The sequence below is a fragment of the Ananas comosus genome, linkage group 10 (genome assembly GCF_001540865.1).
Source record: "Ananas comosus cultivar F153 linkage group 10, ASM154086v1, whole genome shotgun sequence".
Classification (NCBI taxonomy): domain Eukaryota; kingdom Viridiplantae; phylum Streptophyta; class Magnoliopsida; order Poales; family Bromeliaceae; genus Ananas; species Ananas comosus.
The window spans coordinates 11,218,807-11,241,763 of record NC_033630.1 but is presented as its reverse complement, the minus strand read 5'-3'; the positions used below and the strand labels follow the sequence as shown (position 1 = coordinate 11,241,763).

The 22,957-nt window shown below is 39.0% G+C and overlaps 1 protein-coding gene across 2 annotated transcripts; it reads right to left on the bottom strand.

Moving 5' to 3' along the window:
• LOC109716094 lies at nucleotides 6,689-10,106 on the bottom strand. 2 transcript variants are annotated; one of them, XM_020241410.1, is made up of 9 exons: nucleotides 9,966-10,106; nucleotides 9,719-9,746; nucleotides 9,382-9,626; nucleotides 8,188-8,259; nucleotides 7,725-7,792; nucleotides 7,476-7,644; nucleotides 7,308-7,388; nucleotides 7,108-7,197; nucleotides 6,689-6,811 (listed from the first exon to the last, which is right to left on the bottom strand). In XM_020241410.1, exons 3-9 carry the CDS (start codon nucleotides 9,613-9,615, stop codon nucleotides 6,728-6,730), a joined length of 798 nt encoding a protein of 265 aa, XP_020096999.1. In that variant the 5' UTR covers nucleotides 9,616-9,626; nucleotides 9,719-9,746; nucleotides 9,966-10,106; the 3' UTR covers nucleotides 6,689-6,727. The 2 variants fall into 2 exon arrangements, with proteins under 2 accessions (XP_020096999.1, XP_020097000.1); XM_020241411.1 differs by having other exon boundaries at nucleotides 9,841-10,073.

Genomic DNA, 22,957 nt, shown 5'->3' with positions numbered 1-22,957 from the left:
AGTAGAATATATATATATATATATATATATATATATATATATATATATATATTTCGAGCTTTTCGAGTTTAATTCGAGCGAGCCGAGTAATACTCAAGCTCGGCTTGAAATTAATTCAAGCCGAGTTTGAATGAGCCAAATATCGAGCCGAACTGAGAGCCGAACATGAGCTGGCTCGCTGATTTGCCAGCCATGTAACTCTTCACATCGAAAAAAATCACAGTATTCTCCAAGCATCTCCATTATTGAAGCATCAGACGAAAGCATCTCCATTACTAAAGTATCAGACAGGAGGACAGAAATTTTTGGGACAGTGTGTACATAAAGAGTTATTTGAGGACACGCCGGATTCGCGCCGCGTGGCTCCCGATCCTGCTGCTCTTCCTTTTGGGAGAGCATGGGACATTTTTGGTCCACCCGGTGCACCAACTTTTTCTAAAATTTTATTTTTTATTTTTTAATTATAATTTAATATAATAGATATATATACTATGATATTCAAAAAATAAGTGTAAAAGAATTTTAAATCCTAAATTGTAAATTCTTTTACATATATTTTTAAAATATTATATATATATATATATATAGAGAGAGAGAGAGAGAGTTCAGCTACTATATATATTTTTATGAGTATAAATCCCTTTATACTCATAAGTTTTCGACCGCTAGATTTATATCCTTTTGACCATTTTTATCCGCTAAATCATACTATTCAACGAACCCCCCACTCAATCTTAGGGGATCATTATCATTCTAATCGCACATCCAATGGCTACAAATTTATAAGTATAAAGAGGTCTATATTTATAAGAGTATAAGTAGCCCGAACCTATATATATATAGAATTTGGCTATTATACTATTAATAGTACAAACCGCTTGCTATTAGATATTCGGCCTTTGGATGAAGGGATGTACAATAAGGATGATAGTAGCCCCCTAGGGTTAAGTGGGTGGCTAGTTGAATAGTATGATTTAACTGATGAAAATGGCCAAAGGGATAGAGCTAACAGCAGAAAACACGATAGCACCAAATGCTTGGTACTATCGATAGTATAATAGCCGGACTCTATATATATATATATATATATAGGCAGATCTAATGGTAGAAAACTCAATAGTACAAAGCGCTTAGTACTATCAATAGTATAAATAGTATAGTAGCCGGACTATATATATAGAGAGGAGAGAGAGATAGAGTCTGGCAACTATATTATCAATAGTATCAAATACTTAGTGTTATCGAATTATGTGCCGTTAAATCTACCTTTTTGACCATTTTTATCCGTTAAATCATATTATTTAAGTAACCACCCACTTAACCTTAAAGGATCACTATCATTCTAACCGCACATCCCTTTGTCCAAAGGCCGAAAACCTAATAATAAGTGGTTGATACTATTAATAGTAAGTTAAAGACTATATATATATATATATATATATATATATAATATATATAATATATTTCGAGCTTTTCGCAGTTTAATTCGATGCGAGCCGGAGTAAATACTCAAGCTCGGCTTGAAATATTCAAGCCGAGTTTGAATGAGCCAAATATCGAGCCGAACTGAGAGCCGAACATGAGCGGCTCGCTGATTGCCAGCCATGTAACTCTTCACATCGAAAAACATCACAGTATTCTCAAGCATCTCCATTATTGAGCGATCAGACGAAAGCATCTCCATTACTAAAGTATCAGACAGGAGGACAGAAATTTTGGGACAGTGTGTACATAAAGAGTTATTTGAGGACACGCCGGATTCCCGCGCCGCGTGGCCCCGATCCTGCTGCTCTTCCTTTTGGAGAGCATGGGACATTTTTGTCCACCCGGTGCCACCAACTTTTTCTAAAATTTTATTTTTTATTTTTAAATAAATTTAATATAATAGATATATATACTTGATATTCAAAAAATAAGTGTAAAAGAATTTTAAATCCCTAAATTGTAAATTTTTAACATATATTTTTAAATATTATATATATATCTATATATATATATATATAGTATATATATATATTAAATTATAATTTAAAAATAAAAATAAATTTTAAAGTAAAAAATGGTGCACGGGCACCCAGAAAAATCCTGTTCTCCTTTTTGCTGGAGAGCAACAGGAGGATGGACCCGCATGGCTTGGGTGCACATGGCACCCCATCCGGAAGCGCACTCGAAAAACGTGGGTCCATCTAGGGTATCCCTAAATTAATTTTTCTGGACCCAATGTCTACAAAATCTTTGGCCCAGACAGGATCTCCATTATTAAAGACTTACTGTTCAGAAGCATCTTCGTACAAGACTTACTGTAGACTTTATTAAAGATTTACTATTTGGACAAGACATCGTTGTCAGTTTCATGCCTATAAGTCTACTATGCCTTTCACAAGTCTACTGTGCCTTTCATATTTAGTTGAAACTTGGTTCGGCTATTATCCTATGGAAACTAGTAAATTATTTGTATTTATGTCCATTTCAAGTCCCTTTGTATTGCTAATAAATTTTCTTGTGTCTCTTCTACTTATAAAGCATTCCTATCTTCTTCTTCTTTTTTTTCTTTTTTTTGTTTGAGAGATAGATAGCACGCTATCCATTTCATTTATTTTATTTAGAAATAAATTTAGTTGGAAATATAAATCAACTAGAATTCGAACTTGAATTTCGGATACCAACCATCAAGTCCTTGGCCACTTGCTCTAGAGACGGTCGGTAAGCAATCCTATCTTTCCTATTCATTTGTTTTGGGCATGTATTGGCAAAATGTTCCGTACCGCCACAGGTATAACAATGTAATTTGTTTTTATATGTCCTATCTCCCTAAATTGTCGAACATGTTTATCTTTATTTAAATATAGTTTTCGAGCTTGCGCTTTTCTAAGAAATATTGTTTTCTAAATTTATTTCCATTGTAGTTATATGTAGCAGAGCTTGGTGTGTATATATATACAGTTTGAGGGCTAAAAGAGCTAAAGTGCCACGCATCTGATAGCTTAACCTAGAAATTGCAGCGACTTAAAATTAGAGAACTAAAATATCACGTGCGTTTGAGAACTAAAAATATAATTTATCATAAAATTTATGTTAATTAAAGTTTGAGGACGCATAGATTGGAGAATTATTTTAAAATTTAATGGAAGGATCGAGGCCTCGAGGGTACGTAGGAATGTTATTGAGTCGGATTTGGAGCGGATTTCCAAAAATTCAAAACCGTCAACTAAACCCGAAACTCGAACTCGAACCCAATCCAAATCCGAACTGATCGACAAGTTTTGAAAATTCATATACAAAATCGAATCCGGCAAAAAACCTAAAACCCGAATCCGAACGCGAAAACCCTAGTTCGAAGCAATCATTTGTCTCTAATTATTATATTTTAAAATATATTAGAGTAAAATCTAAATCTTTAAAATATAAATTCAAATAACACGAAATATTTATTTATATATGAATGCAATGCAAAATTAGCCGCAAAAAAAATCATTCGGTACCTAAAACCTGACACTTTCTGATTCGAATTCAAATAAAGTTTCGAATATCATTTCTCGCCACGTGTCCCTCGCACGAATCGTAATGCACCCCTGTGCTCCTTCCCCGGTAGCAAGATGAATCTATAAATACCAAAACCCTAGCGTGAGCGCCGCGAGTGAGCACGCACGCAAATGGCGAATAACAACAACAACAACAACAAAACCGAGAACACCTATCCCCGATCGGCGATTTGGTCCGCCGAGTTGTCCAATTCCGCGCCGGCCTACGCCTCGGGAGGCGGGCCGCCGCGCCACGTGGAGCCGGAGTATTCGACGACGGAGCTGCACTACGGCGGCGACGAGCCCAAATCCTCGCCGATCCCGGCCACCGTGGGGCGGGGTGCGGTCGCCGCCCCCGACGCTAGGTACCACGTGGCGTGGGAGGATAGGTCGACGGGGAGCTACTACCGCTACAACACCGGGGTGCAGCAGGACCGCGGCGGCGAGGGTTACCGCTGGTACGAGAACGTCAAAGTGCGCGACGCGGGATCGGGGTTCCAGGCGAAGTACACCGCCGAGGAGAAGTACCAGCGGGTCCCGCCGAGGAGAAGTACACCGCCGAGGAGAAGTACACCGCATGATGTTTATTATGATTCTGATTATGATGATGATGATGCTGTGGCGGATTATGATCATCACGCTGGTGATGAATGGTGATGATGCGGTGAGTGTTTATTCTCGCCATGAATAAAAGTATTAGTTTAGAGGTTTGTTTGTAAATTTTATTAGAGTTGTTATGATGTTTAGCTCTATGTTTTGGGAAAACAATGTTGGCAATATCTCTATGTTATGATGTTTAGCTCTATGTCTTTTATTGGGAAAACAATGTTGACAATATCTCTTTAATTAATATTAAGTCAATCCAGATTGATCATATTGTTGTTGTTGTTATTATTATTATTTTCTCTCGCACTGTAAACATTATATGTGAACATAACTAGAGCTTCATATGGATTGCGGTGAGATTGCGTTGCAGACAGTACGATTTGTACGCAATATCATATTGTGCATATTATAATGATGTTTTTTGTGATATGTAATGTCTAAATATTCCTACATCAGATGGAAAAATAATTCTGATTGGATTATGTGAAGCCTTGCACGCTAGTAATAATAACTAAGATTAAGTATTTTGTGCCGATGGTTTAAGCCCAACAAGTTATTATTGCTAGCCGTTCTAGTTGTTAAAAGTGGTATCAGAGCTGAATATAAACCGAAAGTGTGATATCTAAGTGCTATGCGGGACAAAATGCTACACTAATGGATTTGATAAGAGCCAGCCACCTCTTGAACTCATAGGAGTTACCTCTAGAATCTCATATCTCCTGATAATCGTAGGAGTCACCTATGGAATTTTACATCACCTGGTACTCATAAGAGCCACCTCTAGAATCTCATATTGCCTGATAATTCTACGAGGATGCTAGTGTCTAAACGGGGGGAGTCTGTAAAGCCCCAATAGTACCATATCGGATGAAAAAAGGGTTCTAATTTCGCATATAAGACGCCTCCATGTTAATAATAATAACTGGATTTAAATATTTTGGGTTGTTAATTTGAGCCCAATAAATTATTATTGATAGCGAGTCAAGTCGTTATGATACGATATCATATTGTATGCAATATCATACTGTGAATATGACAACGATATTGTGCAATATCATGTTTTTTGTTTTACATACAGTAAGATTTGCATGCAATATCATATTATGCATATTACAATGATATTATGCAATATCATGTTTTTTGTGTCACATACAGTAAAATTTGTACGTAATATTATATTGCGCAGATTAGAATAATGTTTTTTGTGATCCCATCAAAAAACGATGAAGACTCAAATAAAGTATTTTCGTTTTCGCTTATAGGAACAAATAAAGTATTTTTCTATACACTTTGCCATCACACTTAATGTAACATCTTATCTACAATCTCAAATGAAGACTCAGGATCTGTTGCCTTTCGATGATATTGCAAAAATCATATTTTACCTGAACCTATGATACGTATGATCATACGAAACATGGATTTTGTATTACATGTAACGCATATCTTAAATTAAGTTTTTATCCTGATTATTCTTTTTTTTCTTTTCTTTTCTGTTTTTATCTTAATGGGCTTAGAACTAAAAGCCTTGGGCATTGTAGTAATGCAAGTAGTTTAAACAATCTCTTCTTCATTGTAGCCTCCTCTCTCAAATCAAAAACATTTTAAAAAAGTTTGTTTGTTAATAATTTTTTGTACTAAGTAGCATGATTTGATTGGATTCTGAGAACAGGAAAAAGCAAAAAAAAAAAAAGTGTAATTTGATTGTGACTAACACATTTATTTAATCATTAATTTGTTTTATTTTGGGGGTTGTGTGAAAAACCTAAAAGCCCAAATCCCTTTCACTTAATGAGTTTTAATTGGGCTGTGAACTGGGCCTAGTGCAATTGGGTCTTAGCTAGGCCTAGGTTTAATCGTCGAATACGAATTTATCGAAAACCGAATCCGAATGGGCCGAATACACGTTTACGTTGTCCATAATACGAGAGTTCGAACCTCCTAATGCAACAAGCATGGCATGACTCGAACTCGGAATCTCCTGTTCTGATACCATGTGAAACCACTGTTGTATCCTAAAATTTTTATGGTACAACCGTGGTTTCACATGAGTATCAGAACAGGAGATTCTGAGTTCGAGTCATGTCAGGCACGTCAGGGGGAGCCCGTTCTCTAACAGCTTAACCTTTTAAAATACAACGGCCGGCAAAGATGAATTTTGTCCAAAAAAAAAAAAAACAATGCTACTTATAAAATTTATCCTTTTTTAAAATTTTTTTTATTAGTTGCATGAATATAGTGCTTTATCTTGCCTTAAAATGGTTTATTCCTTATTTACATGCACAACTTATTCTCCTTTGAAGCAAAGATGACTATAATATTTAGAAAATGCAACAACACAATATGCTCACAAACCCATGAATCTAAATTTCATTGATAATTTTTTTGAAACTTTTTTTTTGATTTATCTTATACCCATTTCTATCATATTTACAAAGCCTAAGGATCTTAAAGCATGTTTATATACATCAAATTTGAACTAAACAACACCATTCCAAGGATATGAATCATTTTAAATTTCCCCCACAACATTTTTTTTCTTTCAATTCCATTCATTTCCATTTTTCGGTGCCATTTTTTAAAATTCGCCAGCCGATTCGTTAGTGCGCTCGAACGAGATGCGAATTGAATCGAATATTTTCGGGCTCGGTTTCGGATGACGAATTGTGCACTTCTCGATCTTCCTGCAATGTTTTTATCAAATAAAAGTTAGATTTAAAAGGGGGGTTAGTTGCAAATTTAGTCCTTGAAATTGCATCCTCACAATTTCAATTTTTTACAATTAGGTCGCTAAGTTTGTTCCGTGTAACAATTGAGTCCTCCTGTTACTGTATTGTCGAAAAAAGTTTTTTAAAAAAATTTTGAATTCTAAGGACGTAATTGAAACCGGATTCAATCTTCAAGGACTAAAAAAACAAGAACAAGTATAGTTATGTGCAATAAATTCTTTTGTTTAAAAAAAAGCTTCAATTTGATGCACCTGTTGGCGACGACGCCGATGAAAAGTGGCTAATGCTCGCACCATTACGAAAACCGGAAAGAGCACTCCCCCAATCCGCAATACAAGGAGCTACTCAAATAAAAAAGAACAAAAATTCAAACATCAGATTCGAATTCGAATACGAATATGATTTAAAAATGCGTCAGAGTTTAAACTTCGTCGCGGTCAGAAATTTTTACTGAAAACAGCGCGAAGGAATACTGCTCGGCTCCGCTGATCACGAAGGGCAGACTGTGCCGAAGAACCAGCAGAACCATGAACTGCATTTCAAGACCGAATTCACATATCAAGCAAGTTCTCGAACGTCAGACATTCGTGGCAGATCTGCCAAGCGTCAGAAAACTCACGATTACGGCGACAGATCGACAGCACGCGGTGCTTCGCGATCTCAGGTAGGAGTAGTCGTCGTTGTCGTTGTCGTAGTCGGAGTCGGAGTTTACGCGACCGAGCTCCGAAGGAACCATCGTTATGACCTGCGAATCGTGAACATCTCTCCGCGAAATCTCCCAGCTCCCTCTGAAATGCGAGACGAAAACCGCAGAATCTTAAATATGCCTGCAGCAAACACATCGAAAGAAGTTCGCATCTCGACATACCTGAAATTCATCGGTATGCTGCCGTAGTGAAACAGCTGCTGCGGAGCCGTGTATCCCGGCTTGAATGGCTGGAAATCGAACAACCGGAAAAATTTTAAATGCTAAATTTTAAAAATAGACTAAATTACAGAAAATTTTCTTATAAATAATATATGTTCCTTCACTTTTCCTTTCTAATTTTCAAAATTTTATATTTTACCCCCTCAATATTTCAAGTTGTTACATTTAAGCCCCCTCCGTCAGGGTTTCATCACTATTCTATCAATTTCTTATAATTTATATCGAAAAAGTAAGAATAATTTGATCATTTTACTCTCTCCATTAACGTCATATCTCTCTGAAAACATTTCAGAAAATCAGAAAGAAAAAATGAAAAAAGCATATACTTGCGGGGGGATTTTATGTAATTCAACCTAAAATTCGAAACACGAGTTTATTTCGTTTAGATTGAAATAGGTTTTACCTGCAAGCAAATTTCGCAAGTTGTGTCGCCCTTCTCGTTGCACCACCGCTGCACGCATTTTCTGTGAGCGTACTGCGAGTAAAAAAAGAAATTAATCGGCGCAAAATGCAATCAGAGTTCCCTCCAAATTCGTTCCACGAGAAAATTTCATTCAAATTTGAACCAAACTAAAATTATAGCGCGCTATATTTTGCGTATACGATATTTTCGAAAGTGCGAGGGTATATACGTAAGAAAATAAGTAAAAAATTAACACTGCAGGGTTTATGTGGAAAAGCTCTTATGATAAGTGTTAGAAACTAAAAGTTGTTATTAATCTATATACAAAATAAAATATAAATAAAATAAAATAAAAGGTTTAGGCCCATTTAGGCAACTTTTAACTAAGCAAGAATACAAAACATAAATTATAGGCAAAAGAATGCATGGAGAGCCCCGTATTTATATACGATCTGAAATTGATCCCTCAATTTAAAATTTTTTATTGACATCCCCTTCTAAGTGTTTTTTTGAATTTGAGTTTTTATAGTTAATTAAGTTAAAATGTTGTTAAATTTTATGGCTCAATTAGCTACTAGCAATTAAAATAGCCCAGTTTTATTCATTGCAAAATACTCTAAACTATTAAATTTGATTAAATTATCAATCAACTTCATACCAATTGCCAAATTAATCAAAAGTGCAAGGGGGCAATTTCAGAACCTCCGATTGTTGAGGGGGCCTCCATAAATTTTTACCTAAACTAAATCCTACATAACACAACCATGAGCAATTCATTGCAAATAAACAATAATTACAAAATCATAACACATAGAGTTTGATAAAAATGTATTGAGAGCCCCTCAAATATAGCCAATTATGAAATAGCCCCCTCAACTTTTTCCTTTTTCCATTGGATTGAGACCCCCCAAGCTTCTAATTTCTTTTATTTGAGTTTTTATACTTAATTTAAAAATTCCATCCAATGATCTTTAATTGGTCTAGTTTTTTACTATAATTTGGTGAAATCATCAAATAAAATTCCCAAACTTTGTGACTAGAAATTATACAATTGAGAGGTTCTCCATACATTTTTTTTTTTTTAACCTAAACTATGTAAACAATTACTCAACCAATAACAATTCATTGCAAACAAATAATAATTCACAAAACAAAGCATTATTATTAATGCATTATTACTATGCATTATTATACCTTCAAGCTTCCACAGCATGAGCAGGGGATCTCCATGTTGCTGTCAAAGTCCTCATCATGGCAAATCCTACACTCCACCATTTTGCTCGGCGGGCTGGCGTCCGTCGAGGTCGCATGTTCGATCCCCCATTCTGCAGACTGCCCGATCTGGGCGCGTTTCCTGCTCTCGATCGCGGCTTCCAGCGTCGACTCCGTTAGAAGGCGATCGACGAGCAGGGCGAGGTGATCTCCCATAATATACTCCTCTACAATCATAAAAACATATATATATGTATATGTAGTACATGGAAAAGGCATATTTATAAATGTGAGAGAGTTTGTGAAAGTGGTTAGTTACCTTTACTTGAAGGTCTTTGGTTGGTAACCTACAAAGATAAGGGAAAATAATAATAATAATAATTAATTAAAGGTAAATAAAAGAACAACAAGAGAGGAGAAGAGAAAGGGGGGAAGAGGAACCCAGAAAAGGAGAAGAACCCAATTCCCCAAAGTGCTGGGCTTAGAAGCACTACTTCTTTCTATTCTTGTTTTCTTTCTTTTTTTGCTGTGAGGAGAGAGAGAGAGAGAGAGAAGGGGAAACTTACAAGGTGGGATTTGAATATGTTGAAGTGAAGGAATAGAGAGAGAGAGAGAGAGAGAGAGAGAAGAAGAAGCAAGAGATGGAGTGGGGGGGTGTTGTTGATTATTTGTTGTTTGTGTTTAACTGAGAAGGATAATAACAGATTCAAGTCTCAGAAACCTTTTTAAATGCAACAACACTCATATCCTTTCCCTAAATTAGCATCAGAGGGTGAAATTTCAGTTTTGTCCCTGTGCTATCCTGATATTGCAATTTAGTCCTTTTTAGACTTTTTGGGCCAATACTTTTGTCCCTTGGCAGGGTTTGGTTCGGCATAAAATGAACCGAAAAATTATTTTCGGTATGAAAAATACTTTTCTGTTTGTTTGGTTCGATATAAAAATATTTATGTTGGAGAAGGGATAAAAAAGTAAAAAACTGAGATTCCTATTTATGTTGGAGAATAGTTGTATATATAAAAAAAAGGGAAAACTTCAAATACGCCCCTTGTGGTTTCACTTTTTCTCACTCTAGTACCCTGTGGTTTAAAGTGTATCAAGTTAGTACCCTATGGTTTTGCACTTTTTCACTTTAGTACTCTGTTGTTTTAAATTTTTAGCTTGATCTTTCTAAATTGTTGCATATGTTATTAGTCATAATGCTAAGAAGTGGCCAATTAGTTGATTTAATTAAATCGTAAACTTAATTATAATAATTTAAAAAATTTGAGCCAAAATTGAATAAAGTAAAGAGTGCAATATATCAGGCTAAATTGCACTTTGGTTCTTAAATTTTAATTTATTATAATTTTAACTCAAAATTTTAAATTACTGAAATTAAGTCACACGGTCCAATTTAATCTATAAAATAATAATATATCACTAATGTATTATTAATATAACAATACTGTGATTAATAACATAACAACTGCTAAAATATCAAATCACGCTATAACATTAGCAAAACTACAGGACTTAATTGCAACAATGCCGATAAATTACATATTTTATAGATCATATTGAGTCGACTACCCAACCTTCCAAAGATTTTAATTTTACTACTCAATCGTTCGATCGGTTTGATTTGAATCAAAATTTAAGCTAATTATTTACTTTAGTGAATTTATAGTAACGAGCACTGCGTGAAATATACTAAATGAATCTGTAAAGATAAAGAACGTATCTTACTCAAATCAAGTAAATTAAAAAATTGACAGACGACTCAAAATGGTTCATAACTCAGATAGGTTTTATACATTTTTATCTAAATTAAAGTTTAAGGGCTAATAATGTTACCCTCCTCAAAATTTGAGGACCAAAATGCAATTTACCGATTTTCTCTCTCTAATAAAAGTTGGTGAAGAGAGAGAGAGAGAGAGTGAGTGGTATTGGGGCGTGGTTTAGTTGGGCGCGCACGTTTACCACGACCCTACTCTGCCACGTCAGCAAAAATTCCACTCCCGCGCCGTTTGTAGCCGTTGAAATTTAAATCACACCCCCACCACCCCACGCACGCACTCACGCACGCACGCTTTTCCCTCTGTTTTGTGGCCCTCATTATTATTGTTCCCTTTTTTTTTTCCAAGGGCTTTTTTTTTTTAAAAAAAATTTACTCTATCTTTTTTTATTTCTCTTTAATTTGAACTTCGCATTAATTAATTAATTAATTAATTAATTATAAAAAATATTATTATTTTTAAATTATAATAATTACTCTTATTTTTACAGTTTCAATCTAACTAACTATAATAAAATACTATTTTTTTGTATCCCTAGTAATAATCTAATTTTTATTTAAACGTAAAAGAAAATTACACATTACCAGGAATAAACAAAAACAGTTTATTTCCATACCACACAATACCAAAGTGTATCGAAAGACATGGATAATAATATATATTGATGTAATGAGAAAACCCTAAGCCTAATCCTTTTCTCTTCCTCGAATTCTTCACAATTAACTCATCGGTTTCGATCTTCAGAAGGTTGCTAGCACATCCAGAAAATTGACGCGTCTTTCTCAAATCGACGCAAGATCGTGATCGGATCACTGATCGAAATGGTCGACTAATTTGATCAAGGGCATGATTTCGTATGGACGCGAATAGAGGCTGGGCGCGTGCGCGGCTCGCGAGTGCGAACAATTTTTACCAATGATTGTCGACTTCGTGGTGATCTCGACCCGCGCAAGGTGAAAAAGTAAATCCTATCCAATTTGATCAGTTTGATCGATTGTTTAAGATATAAAACGAAACAGGATGTGAACTTTGGTGTAGAAGATTTTTCAATTGTGTTATTTTTCATAATTTTTGGTTTTTTGGATTAAAAAAATTGAAAAATGAAAAGAAGATTTTTCTATGAAATTTGAAAATAATTTTTCAGGAAAACCACTTTGCCGAATAGCCAAACAGATAGAAAATATTTCTTTTCAACCAGAAAACTATTTTCTGGAATGTTTTTCGAAAGAACCGAAGGATAGAACAGTAAATTATCATAATTTGTAGGTTCCCTAGCAAATAACACTACACTATTAAAAATTATATTAGCTAAAGCAACAATGATTTTTTTTTTTTTTTTTTTTGAGAAATAGGTAGCAAAGCTACCTGCTTCATTCATTAAGCAAGATGAACAAAGCGTACATGTTGGAGGCAGCTAGGGCCTCCTGGAGGGACCGGAAGAAAAACAAAAAGAAGATAAAAACGAAAACAAAACAGTAAACAAACACTAAAAAACCTGACACGGGGACAAAACGGGAGACTTTCGATTCCAGTTCGCTTGTATCTGAATTTCCGGCGCTGAAAGAAGAAATCACTTTTAAAGTACGTCAGAGTATTGTGGTCCAAGTGTTGATCAGTAGTTTGAGGCGTGCAAGAGACCCAGAAATCGTGGGCGGCTTTCCATTGAAAATTGAGTTGTTTCTATCCGTCCAGATTACCCACCACGTTGCAGCCAGAAGGATCAAGCGTTGGTTTCTAGACGTGGTGACTGGTATTTCAGTACATTCGGTCCAGAGACTTTTAGCGTCACCAGTGCTGCCAGCGTTTACATCCAGTCCTCCCATGCAGAGAAGAAGATACCGGATGTAAACACAGTCGTTGAAAAGGTGGTCGCAACTTTCTGCAAGGACTGCGCAGAGAGCACAGTTCTGATCTACGTGCATGCCTCGGGTGAGCAGTCTGTCGGCGGTGGGTAGTCTTTTTCTAAGGAGTAGCCAAATGAAAACTTTAATTTTAAGGGGGGTTTTCAGCTTCCAGATGTGTCAATATGTCGGGACACGAAGTCCGTCGTCCGTGATGAACCGATAAAGGGATTTAACAGTGAAAAGTTGGTTGGAGGTCCAACGCCATTTGATCAGGTCTGGCCTGTCAAATGGACAGAGGCCTTGGAGCATGTCCTTAAGCGACGATACCTGTCTTCGTCTATCGGCGGAAGCAGCAATCGTGAATCCACGACAGATAAAGCGTCATCTCCATCCGCCTTGATCCCAGCATTGGGAGATCCGGGCTTCCTTATTCCTGATGTTTGAAAAGATGTCCGGAAATAGAGTACGGAGAGGGGTTTCTCCAATCCAGATATCGGACCACATCCTGATATTTCATCCATCCCCGAGCTCGTAGGCTACACCACAGGAAAACACGTCTCGGCAGTAGAGCACACTCTTCCACCACTGTGAATACGGGCTGAAGGCTCTACCCTCTAGCAGTGGCTTGCGTCTGGCGTAGTAGAGGCATCTAATCAGTTTACACCAAATGAGGTCTGGGTCGGTGAAATAACGCCACCACCATTTGGTTATAAGTGCCAGGTTCATAGATTTTAGGTCTAAGATTCCAAGACCCCCGTCTCTTTTACTTTTGCATACTGAAATCCAGTTGACGAGGCAAGCGCCATCGGTGATTTTGGAGCACCCTTTCCAGAAGAAAGCTCTTCTGAGTCCCTCAATCCGGTTTAACACCCACTTTGGGGCCTTGAAGATGGAAAAGTAGAATAGTGGTAGGTTGGTGAGTACCGAGTTAACGAGCGTGAGTCTTCCCCCAAGCGAGAGAAGTTTGGCTTTCCAGCCTTCTATTCGGGCTTCCACTCGATCGAGGCCATACTTAGTTAACAATATTATACCGTATAGCGGGGCCAAATATACTGTGGGCCCTATTTGGACTAATTTGTGAACAGTTTATCTATTCTGAAATACAGTAATCACATATTTAGTAAATAATTATTTACTGTTTTTGTTGAGAAGAAGAGGCAAATAAGTTTCTCAACACTCCAAAAAAAAAAAAAAATTCATTTTAATATTTCCATTTTTTTTTGCTATAGTATACGAAGGGAGAAAACACTTTGATAGAGAAGTTAAATATTTTAGCTGTTTCTTCGTGCATCCGTTACCGTGGCAAGTGATAGCCATGCATCCAAGGAAGGGTCAAATTAAAAAACCACGAGCTTAATTAATTTACAAGAGCTAGCTAGCCGACGTATAGTGTGGACAATATGGCATGGCCAAGCAGAGAACAAACCCTAGCTAGTCACATAAAATAGAGGTGGCTAAGCTAGACATCAAAGTGCATGCATATATACACATAAAATGNTGTTTCTCCTCGCGGTTTCAGTGATTCTGGCTAAGCAGTCAGCTATTAGTAAGAAGAGGTACGGGGAGAGGGGGTCTCCCTGTCAAAGCCCCTTCCGAGTTTTCAACCATTGGGTCGGGGCGTCGTTTACTAGAATGGCTACTTTGGCGTTACAGATACATTGCTCGATCCACGCCCACCATTTGTCATTAAAACCTAGCCAGTGCAGTATACTTTTTAGAAAGGACCATCTGACGTTGTCGAATGCTTTCTCAAAGTTTGCCTTGATTCCAATGCATTCCTTCCCAGATTTCGAGCACCAGTTCATGAGTTCACTTGCAGTGACAAACGAGTCTGTTAGCAGTCGATCTTTGATGAAGGCCGATTGCGATGAAGAGATGATGGATGGTAGTTGAAGTGCTAATCTGTTGGCCAAGACCTTAGAGATAATTTTCTTGATTCCATTGATGAGGCTTATGGGTTGGAAATCTCTTGCTTTGCGTGCCCCCTCCTTTTTAGGGATGAGGCAGACGAAGGAATAATCTATCGGGCCCGTGAATAGAGTGCCATCGTGAAGCTCAGAGAAGACCTTGAAAATGTCGTCCTTGACCACGTCCCAGAAGGTTTGGAAGAAGATGAGTAGAAAGCCGTCCGGCCCGGGCGCCTTGTCACTGCCTAGTTGGAACGTGGCGATCTTGACTTCCTCAGGGGTAAAGGGTGTCGTTAGGGAGTCAGGGTCAAGTAGTTTGTTTGAGTGGTAAAGGCCGCTCCAGTCACCGAAAGACGAAGGTCCATCCACTTGGTTCCCGAACATTCGCTTAAAGGCTTGGTAGAAGTACGACCTCTTAAGCTCTTCATTGGTTATCTGCTGGCCGGAGTCATCCTCGATTGCGATAATTGTATTAGAGCGCTTTCGGCCATTGGCGAAGGCGTGGAAGAATTTGGTATTTCCATCGCCTTCCTTTAACCATCGCTGTTTGGCCCTAGTGTTCCATAAGATTTCTTCCTCTTCAAGTATGTGTAAGAGATTTGACTTGAGTTCTGCCCGCTTGTCCAAAGATTCCTTAGGTAGGTCCTGCAATTCCTCAAGTTGGTCGATGGCTTGGATTTCAGATTGCAGTTGATTTTTGGCATTGGTGATACTATGAAAGTGCGTCTTGCACCATTCTTTTATCCGGACCCTACAGTGTCGAAGCTTAGCAGAGATGGATAGGATGGCAGAGCGCTGACCGCCAGTTTCGTTCCACCAGAGAGGCACTTTTGAAGTAAAGTCCTCCCTTGTTAGCCAAACCCTCTCAAAACGAAACCTTCGTCGGGCGGTTGGCGGCCTCGTTGTAAGCAGGATCGGGTTATGGTCAGAAGTGATCTTGGGTAGAGCTTGGACCTTGCTGAAGGGGAAAGATTGATCCCATTCCGTCGAGATGAGGAACCTGTCGAGCTTGGCCAGGGTGGGGCATTGTTGCATGTTAGACTAGGTGAAGTTTTGGTTGGACAAAGGTAAGTCCATAACTGCAAGGTTATTGATGAGGTCGGAGAACATGGTCATAGCTTTGGCGCTTCACGGTTTTCCTTTCCTCTCAGATTGGTTCTTAGTGAAGTTGAAGTCGCCGCAGATTACCCAATCTGAAGAGCAGGAACTACCGAGGGAGAGTAGTTCGGAACAGAACTCATCTTTGCCTTCCCAAGTTGGAGGCCCGTAGACATTCATGATAAAGAAGGATTTTCCGCTTGCAAGATAAGTAAGGTGTAGAGTGAGCGAGAACTTTCTAGTTAGAACTGTATCACACGAGAAGTATCTAGAACTCCAACAAGTAATTAAACCCCCGGAAGCTCCGGTTGCAGGAACAAACTGACACCTGTCAAAGCTGGATCCGCAACAAGAGCGGAGGAAAGACCTAGACATAGAATCTACTTTGGATTCTTGGATACAGACCACAGAGCTGAAGTAAGTAGAGACTACCGTCCTTACGCATCGACGCTTAGTAGGGTCGTTGAGACCGCGGACATTCCAACACAAAATGTTAAACATCAGCAAACATCACACACCAAAAACACCAAAAAGGCGACACAGGCATCGGTAGGGGCCAGAAACTACGCGCTACGCACTGACATGTAAGAACCTGCGAAGCTCCGCGGCTTCAGAGTAGGAGAGATCCACTCCACACAGGAGGCTCTTCGACTTTACTCTCTTCCTGGTCAATTTGCGAGCTTTGGTCTTGGGACCAGGGGGTGCACCCTCGAGAAGTTTTTCTTTTCTGCGCATGGCCCTACAGATGGTAGAATCCGAATTCACGTTCGCGAGCCTGGTGCTTGACCTGCGTGGGCCCGAGAAGTCGATGGTGGGGAGTGCAGCATCTGGCAACCTGGAGTCGTGTCGCGCCGGAGCAGCTTCAGTCGGGATGTCAGATCCGGTGAATCCGAGTGGCGCGACAACGAGGGCAACCGGCGTGTTGCTACTCTTACTAGGGCCCATTGCATCTACCACTCTTTTTGGTGCCTCGTGCTCGGCCAAGTCGGGTTCGAGCAGGCAGCAAGTGGCGGTGCCCAGGTCTGCTTGGCTGCCAGCCAGGAGGAGAGGGGAGGAAGCGGGTAGGTCGGTGGTGGCTCCAGGGAGTAGAGAGTCCAGAGAAGGTTGATCGGTGATGGCTTCAGAGATGGTAAGGACCTCGTCAATCAGCTCGTGTGGAAGTGTGGGGCCGAAGTCGGGCATGGCTCCTCCGACTCCTCCAAGAAGGAAGGACTGGACAGGGGTGGTGGCCGACCCGAAAACCCCCCCCAGGAGCCCGTGGTAAAAGGCCCGGGTGACCCTGATCGAGTGATCGGGCCGCGCCAAGCGCGAGAAGTTCAGTCCGAGTCCCTCCCAAAGTCGAGCAGGTTGGAGATGAAGTGGGCCACGCAGTAAAGGTGGAGTGGGCCCATTAACCAGCAGAAGAGGAAGTCCAAGCTGGCTGCCTTCCGAAAGTTTCAGGAGAGATAGAACTATCGGTGACCAGCAAGAAACCAAAATAAGCATTTTTGGCTCCAAGCCCGAGAGTTGACCCTGGGGTGTATTCACAACATCGGGAGTCCCAACAGCATCATGCTTCCTCTCTAGGCTGGGAGGCCTAGTCATACTCTGCCCCCTTACCAAGTTCAAACGAGACTTAGCCGGCCTCGAGCCCAACGCCCAAACCGCCTCGAGGTCCGTGCCTCTCCGACCCGTTGGAACCCAGCACCGTTGCCCGCGAGTTGCTCAGAGCGTCGCCGCCAAACGAGTCTGGTGGGCCGTCGAGGTACGCGTGCCCGGTGTCCCCCACAGAGCCCTGTGTGTCTGTGGAGGTGGATCAACATCCTCCAGCTCGCCTGGGGCTTCCGCCATGTCGTCTTCCTCTTGATCGTGTGCTTCGCCAAAGTCTTCATGCTGAGGTTGGTTTTGGTCGTCTGCTCCTTCCTCGGCATTGCCACCGCCGTTGCGTGGAGGTGCTAGTGGTGTTGCGGCTCCGCCTTCCACTGTTCGTTCCCACCTCTCCAAGTGGACCATCACAGGGAAAAGCTCCTCGCCGATGATCACTGAGAGGTTTTGAGGAATGTTGTAGATCGAGTCGAGTGCAATCTGGCACCGGAAGGCACGAAAGTTTGTCATTGCCTTAGTCTCGTCGTCGGCTTTGATGAAACGCCCGAAGCCGCTTATCAGCGCCGCCACGCGAGCTACAAACCAGATTTCGAAGGGGAGGTTAATAAGGCGGATCCACGCTTTGTATATTGAACGCGATGGGGTCGAGCGTCTCGGTAGCGACCCCATGGCCAACACCGGATCCAGAAATCGTTGAGCGTAAGAACTTGTCTTCTGATAAGAACAGCAGCAGGAACCCATTCGGGCAAGAAAATAGCAAAGTCCCTCTCTCTGTAGCGCGCAACGGCGAAATCCTCCTTGTAGCCTCCGAAACGGCTTGCGAGAGCAGTCTTGATGGTTGAAATTGGGTTCGCGCCAAGGTTAGCCGGCTGAATGACATCCGCGAGGATGGCGTTACGGCGTAGCTCCACTCTCCGCAGATACTCGTCAGTGTAAGGGGCAAAGACCTTGGCCACTAGAGGTCGGTCCCTGAGGTTCGCAGCTCTATTCATTGTGCGGGCGTTCGCACAAGATTTTCCTTTGCAGAAGTGCGCTCGGTGGCCGGTCTTTCCGCACCTGAAGCACTGGACCGGATCGCGGCACGTCGCCACAAAATGGTCACTTGCAAGGCAGCGGAAGCACCTCTTCTCAGATCTGCGGGGAGGAGTTCGGCCCCGGGTGGAACCCCGAGGGGGAGGAGCGTGAAGGTGAGGTTGAAGAAGGTAGGGTGCAGGAGGGGTGAGTGACGACCTCCGCAGCAGCACGTCCTTAAAAGAGCCTCTGTTCAGAGTGGAACAATTAGTGCTCACACCTTCCCCCCGTCCCGTCACCTTGCTTCGCAGCTCTCCGGATGAGCACCTAGACTTGCTCCGTTGATGTCCATCAATTAAGGTCTCCTTTAGCTCTCGAGTGTAGCCCATGCCAGATCCAGGTAAGGATCCCTCTCCGTCTTCATTGCAACTGCTAAACTTCAATAAATCTCCACCAACCTCATCTGCCCAGACAATCCGCTTCGAGATTTTTTTCCCTTTCCCGACGCGACTCCACGCCGTCTCGCGCCTACAAGAAGTTAAGGCTCCCTGTCGTCCTCCATCAATCCTGATACTGCTGGTTTCGCCTACCTCAAGCCTCTCCCTCGGCAGCGACATTGTTCGGCTCTCCAACAAATGTTACCAGTTCAGAAGAACTGATATTTGTGAGTTTTCGAAGCATGTGTTGCACAACGAGCGGAGGAGCGGTAAGAGAGGCAAGCATAAATTATCAATTAAAGCAACAATGATTTATCTCAAGTGTGCCTATGGTGTGTTACAATTCGAATTCAAAATGCACAAGGGTAATTATTATTATTATTACTATTATTATATTTTAACTGACATTGCTCCTAATATAATGAGAGGGAATTAAAAAGTTTCGAACTCGGTTGAATTTTAAAAAAGATAAAAATTACCTGGACATTCTAAAAAATAAATAAATAAATAAAACTATATATGAACATTATGCATAAATGGTCAAAAATATTGTCTAAAAAAGAGTTTAGGTGCAATAAAATAAAAATATTGTTTAAGTTTGCGTAGAACATGTTACATATCTAGTTTCGTATCTTCGATCTCATATGAATTTTATCGATGCGACGGTTAATTTCGATTCGAATTTAAAATGAACTATTTGGTTGAACATAGAGGGGATCAAATTAAATTTGAGGCAAAATTGGAGTTGATTATGAAAATTCACATGATAAAGCAAACTCTGAGAAGAGAATTGGGCCTAAAAGCTGAGATTTTAATTAATTATTAAGTGAAATATAAGATAGGTGAAAATATATAGAGAACCCCTCACCTATAGACTATTCTAAACTAGCCCCCTCAATTTTTTTTTGATTGAGATCCTCTAAACTTTTAATTTTCTATAATTAAATAATTTTAGTCAAAAGGGGATTTTGTCAAATTTATTAATAATTTCACCAAATTTAATAATTTCAATCACTTTTAGCAAATAAAGCTAGATCAATTAATGGTTGATAACTAATAGAGTCAACAAATGTGATACAATTGTTGACTTAATTAAATATAAAGCATCAAAATGAAAAATGCTAAATTGCACTTTTGGTCCTCAAACTATAAGACAAGTGACATTTTGGTCTTCAAATTTTGATTTATTATTATTTTTTATCAAATTTTCTGGCTTGTTGTAATCAAGTCTCACATTCTAAGTAGTTTGACCGAATGGTGATGTGTTGCTGATGTAGTAATGATGTAACAGTATTATAGTTGATAATTTGGTAGTGACTAAGATGCCATATTATTATAAGCGATATATCAATATTAAGTCGACTAAATTAGACTATGAAATATTATTGCAATAATTTACAAAGTTTGAGCTAGAAATTGTGACAAATTAAATTTGATGACTAAAGTGTTACCTGCCACATAGAGAACCAAAAATGCAATTTAGTCAATAAAAAAATAGCTGAGGGGGCTAGTTCAAAACAACCTATAGTTGAGGGTGTCTCCAGGCATTTGTACCTATAAGATATTAGGATACTGGTGATAGATGTTCCCCTAACCCAATCCTTACTTGAAGGGTCACAAATTTAATGCCACATGTGCTAGGCTAGGCTCGACACAAGTGCCAAATTTGTATTGCATTTGAAATCTTCAAAGAAATGACACCATTTAGACCTAAGATTTTTGTGACCCTTACTTTCTAGATTGTTAAAATTAAGTGTAAATGTCTACTGAATGATGATGTATCGCCAATATAGCAACAAAGTGGCACCGCTGTGATTGATGATCTGAAAATGACTGACACGTCATATCACTACCACATTAGCAAAACATTGATGTTTAACCAGTAAAATTGGAATGTACGTAACATTTTATTGCAACAACTTAGATAGTTTAAATCAGAAATTGTAACATATTAAAATATGAAGACTAAAATGTCATGTGTCAACTAGTTTGAGGGCCAAAAATGCAAGTTAGCTGATGAAAAATACTAAAGTTGAGGGACTCGTAATCCAGAAAAAAAAAAAGGTTAAGGGGCTATTTCAAACGCTTTTTTACTTATAAGATATTAGGTTAATACTACTTGTACACCCCAAATTAAGGTGGGCGCATTATTTACACCCCCCATCCTAGTTAGAGTTCACAAGCCCTTAAGTTTTAGTATTAAAAAATAAAAAATTTTGGACACTTAGATTTGAAAGGTGTAAGATTTACACCTATTTTGGATTATTTGAGATGTTCTATAGCTTTAATCTGTTGTAATTTTTGTTCAAACTTTTTAAATTATTGTAATCAAGCCCCATAGTCTAATAAGTTTGACCAAACGATGATATGTCACCGATAGTAATGTCTCGTACTATGGTTAATGACGAGGCAATGACCAATATATCAATATTTAATCAAAGCTATGAAAAATTATTACAATAATTTATAAAATTCAAACTAAAATTACAATAAACACTACAACAGAATTAGGTTATAGGGACACATGTTTGGGACACTTTTGAGTAAGTGCCCATTTATCCTAAAACTTAAAAAAATATCTACTAATGGCTAAATATAAAGCCCAATCCAACCAAAAATAAAAGATTACTCTACTCAACCCATCACACCCCGTGCATTTGGCACGATTACAAACAGAAAAGAAAAAAAAAAAGAAAAATCAATTACCATCTTTTCTTTTCTCTTCACTCAATCCACTGAAATTCTAGACGAAGAGCCTTTCCTGTCGTCCTCCTCCGCCACCGCAGCCAACGAGATAGAGTTTCGGCGGTTGCTAAATACTTAAATAAGTGTTGGTAAATTAGTAGCACTCTTTTAGGTTATAGCGACACTCTTTAACTGTCACTATATACCTAGCGACCCCACATATAGCAACACTTTTTAAAAGTGTCGGTAATTTTAGCTAGCAGCACTTTTTTGACATGTACCTACATTTAAAAATATCGCTATAGACCGTTTTTGTTGTAGTGAAATTAAAGTTGGCATCTAAGATATCAGCCCCTCATAGTTTGAGAAGCAAAAGTCAATTTTAGTCAATAAAAAAAATTGAACTTGATGAAGTCTCAATCCAAAAAAAAAAAAAAAAAAAATTTCTGAGGGGTCTATTTCAGGAGCGCCTATAGTTGATGGGATCTACAGACATTTTTACCTATAAGATATTAAGATACTAGTGGTAGGCAAACCTCTAAACCAATCCTTCCTTGCAAAGTGTGACAAATTTAATGCCATTGTTTTAGGCTATAGATTTAACACATTTGCCAAATTTGTTTTGCATTTTCAAATTTGCATAGAGACTATACTATTCAGACGGAAAAAACTTCAGTAAATAGCTTCCCAACAACATCTCGTTAAGAAATCTTAATTTCTTGCCACGTGGCAGCGAATCAGAGACTCCCTATTCCTGTTTAGACCTAAGCTAATTAACTTGATTCATGCAATATGGAAATTTTTCCAAGCATGTACTGCTTTGCTTAGAAGAGAAATTAATATTGGTGGGGGTCTCCATCTCTTGCCTAATTAATTTGTCCCTTATCTAGTGGTCTTGGGTTCTTTGAGTATCAACAAAAGTATGAATATGACAAGCTAGTTTTGCATATATAAGTTATTAATGATGGTTTTAATTATATGTGTATATTTATTGCTAGAATAGCTAAGCTTGCTTATAAGTTAAATTGCTGATTGGAAATAAGCATAGAATCTGGAGTTCGACGAAAAATTGAAACCCCAAGCCGAACCCGAAAACTTGAACCCAATAATCTGAACCCGAATTTGAGCAGGATGAATTTATATGATGATAAACGGGTACGGATTCGACTATGGGTAGTAAAAAAAGAAGAAAAATTCTGATGGATTCAAGTTTG

Bases quoted from the DNA above. Each gene is read 5' to 3' on its own strand.
- LOC109716094 (XM_020241410.1), bottom strand. From the start codon at position 9,615: ATGGGAGATCACCTCGCCCTGCTCGTCGATCGCCTTCTAACGGAGTCG. The intron at 8,260-9,381 runs GTATAATAATGC...TTTTACTCGCAG, and splicing joins CATGCTGTGGAAGCTTGAAG to TACGCTCACAGAAAATGCGT. The intron at 7,389-7,475 runs GTGAGTTTTCTG...CTTGAAATGCAG, and splicing joins GTCGATCTGTCGCCGTAATC to TTCATGGTTCTGCTGGTTCT.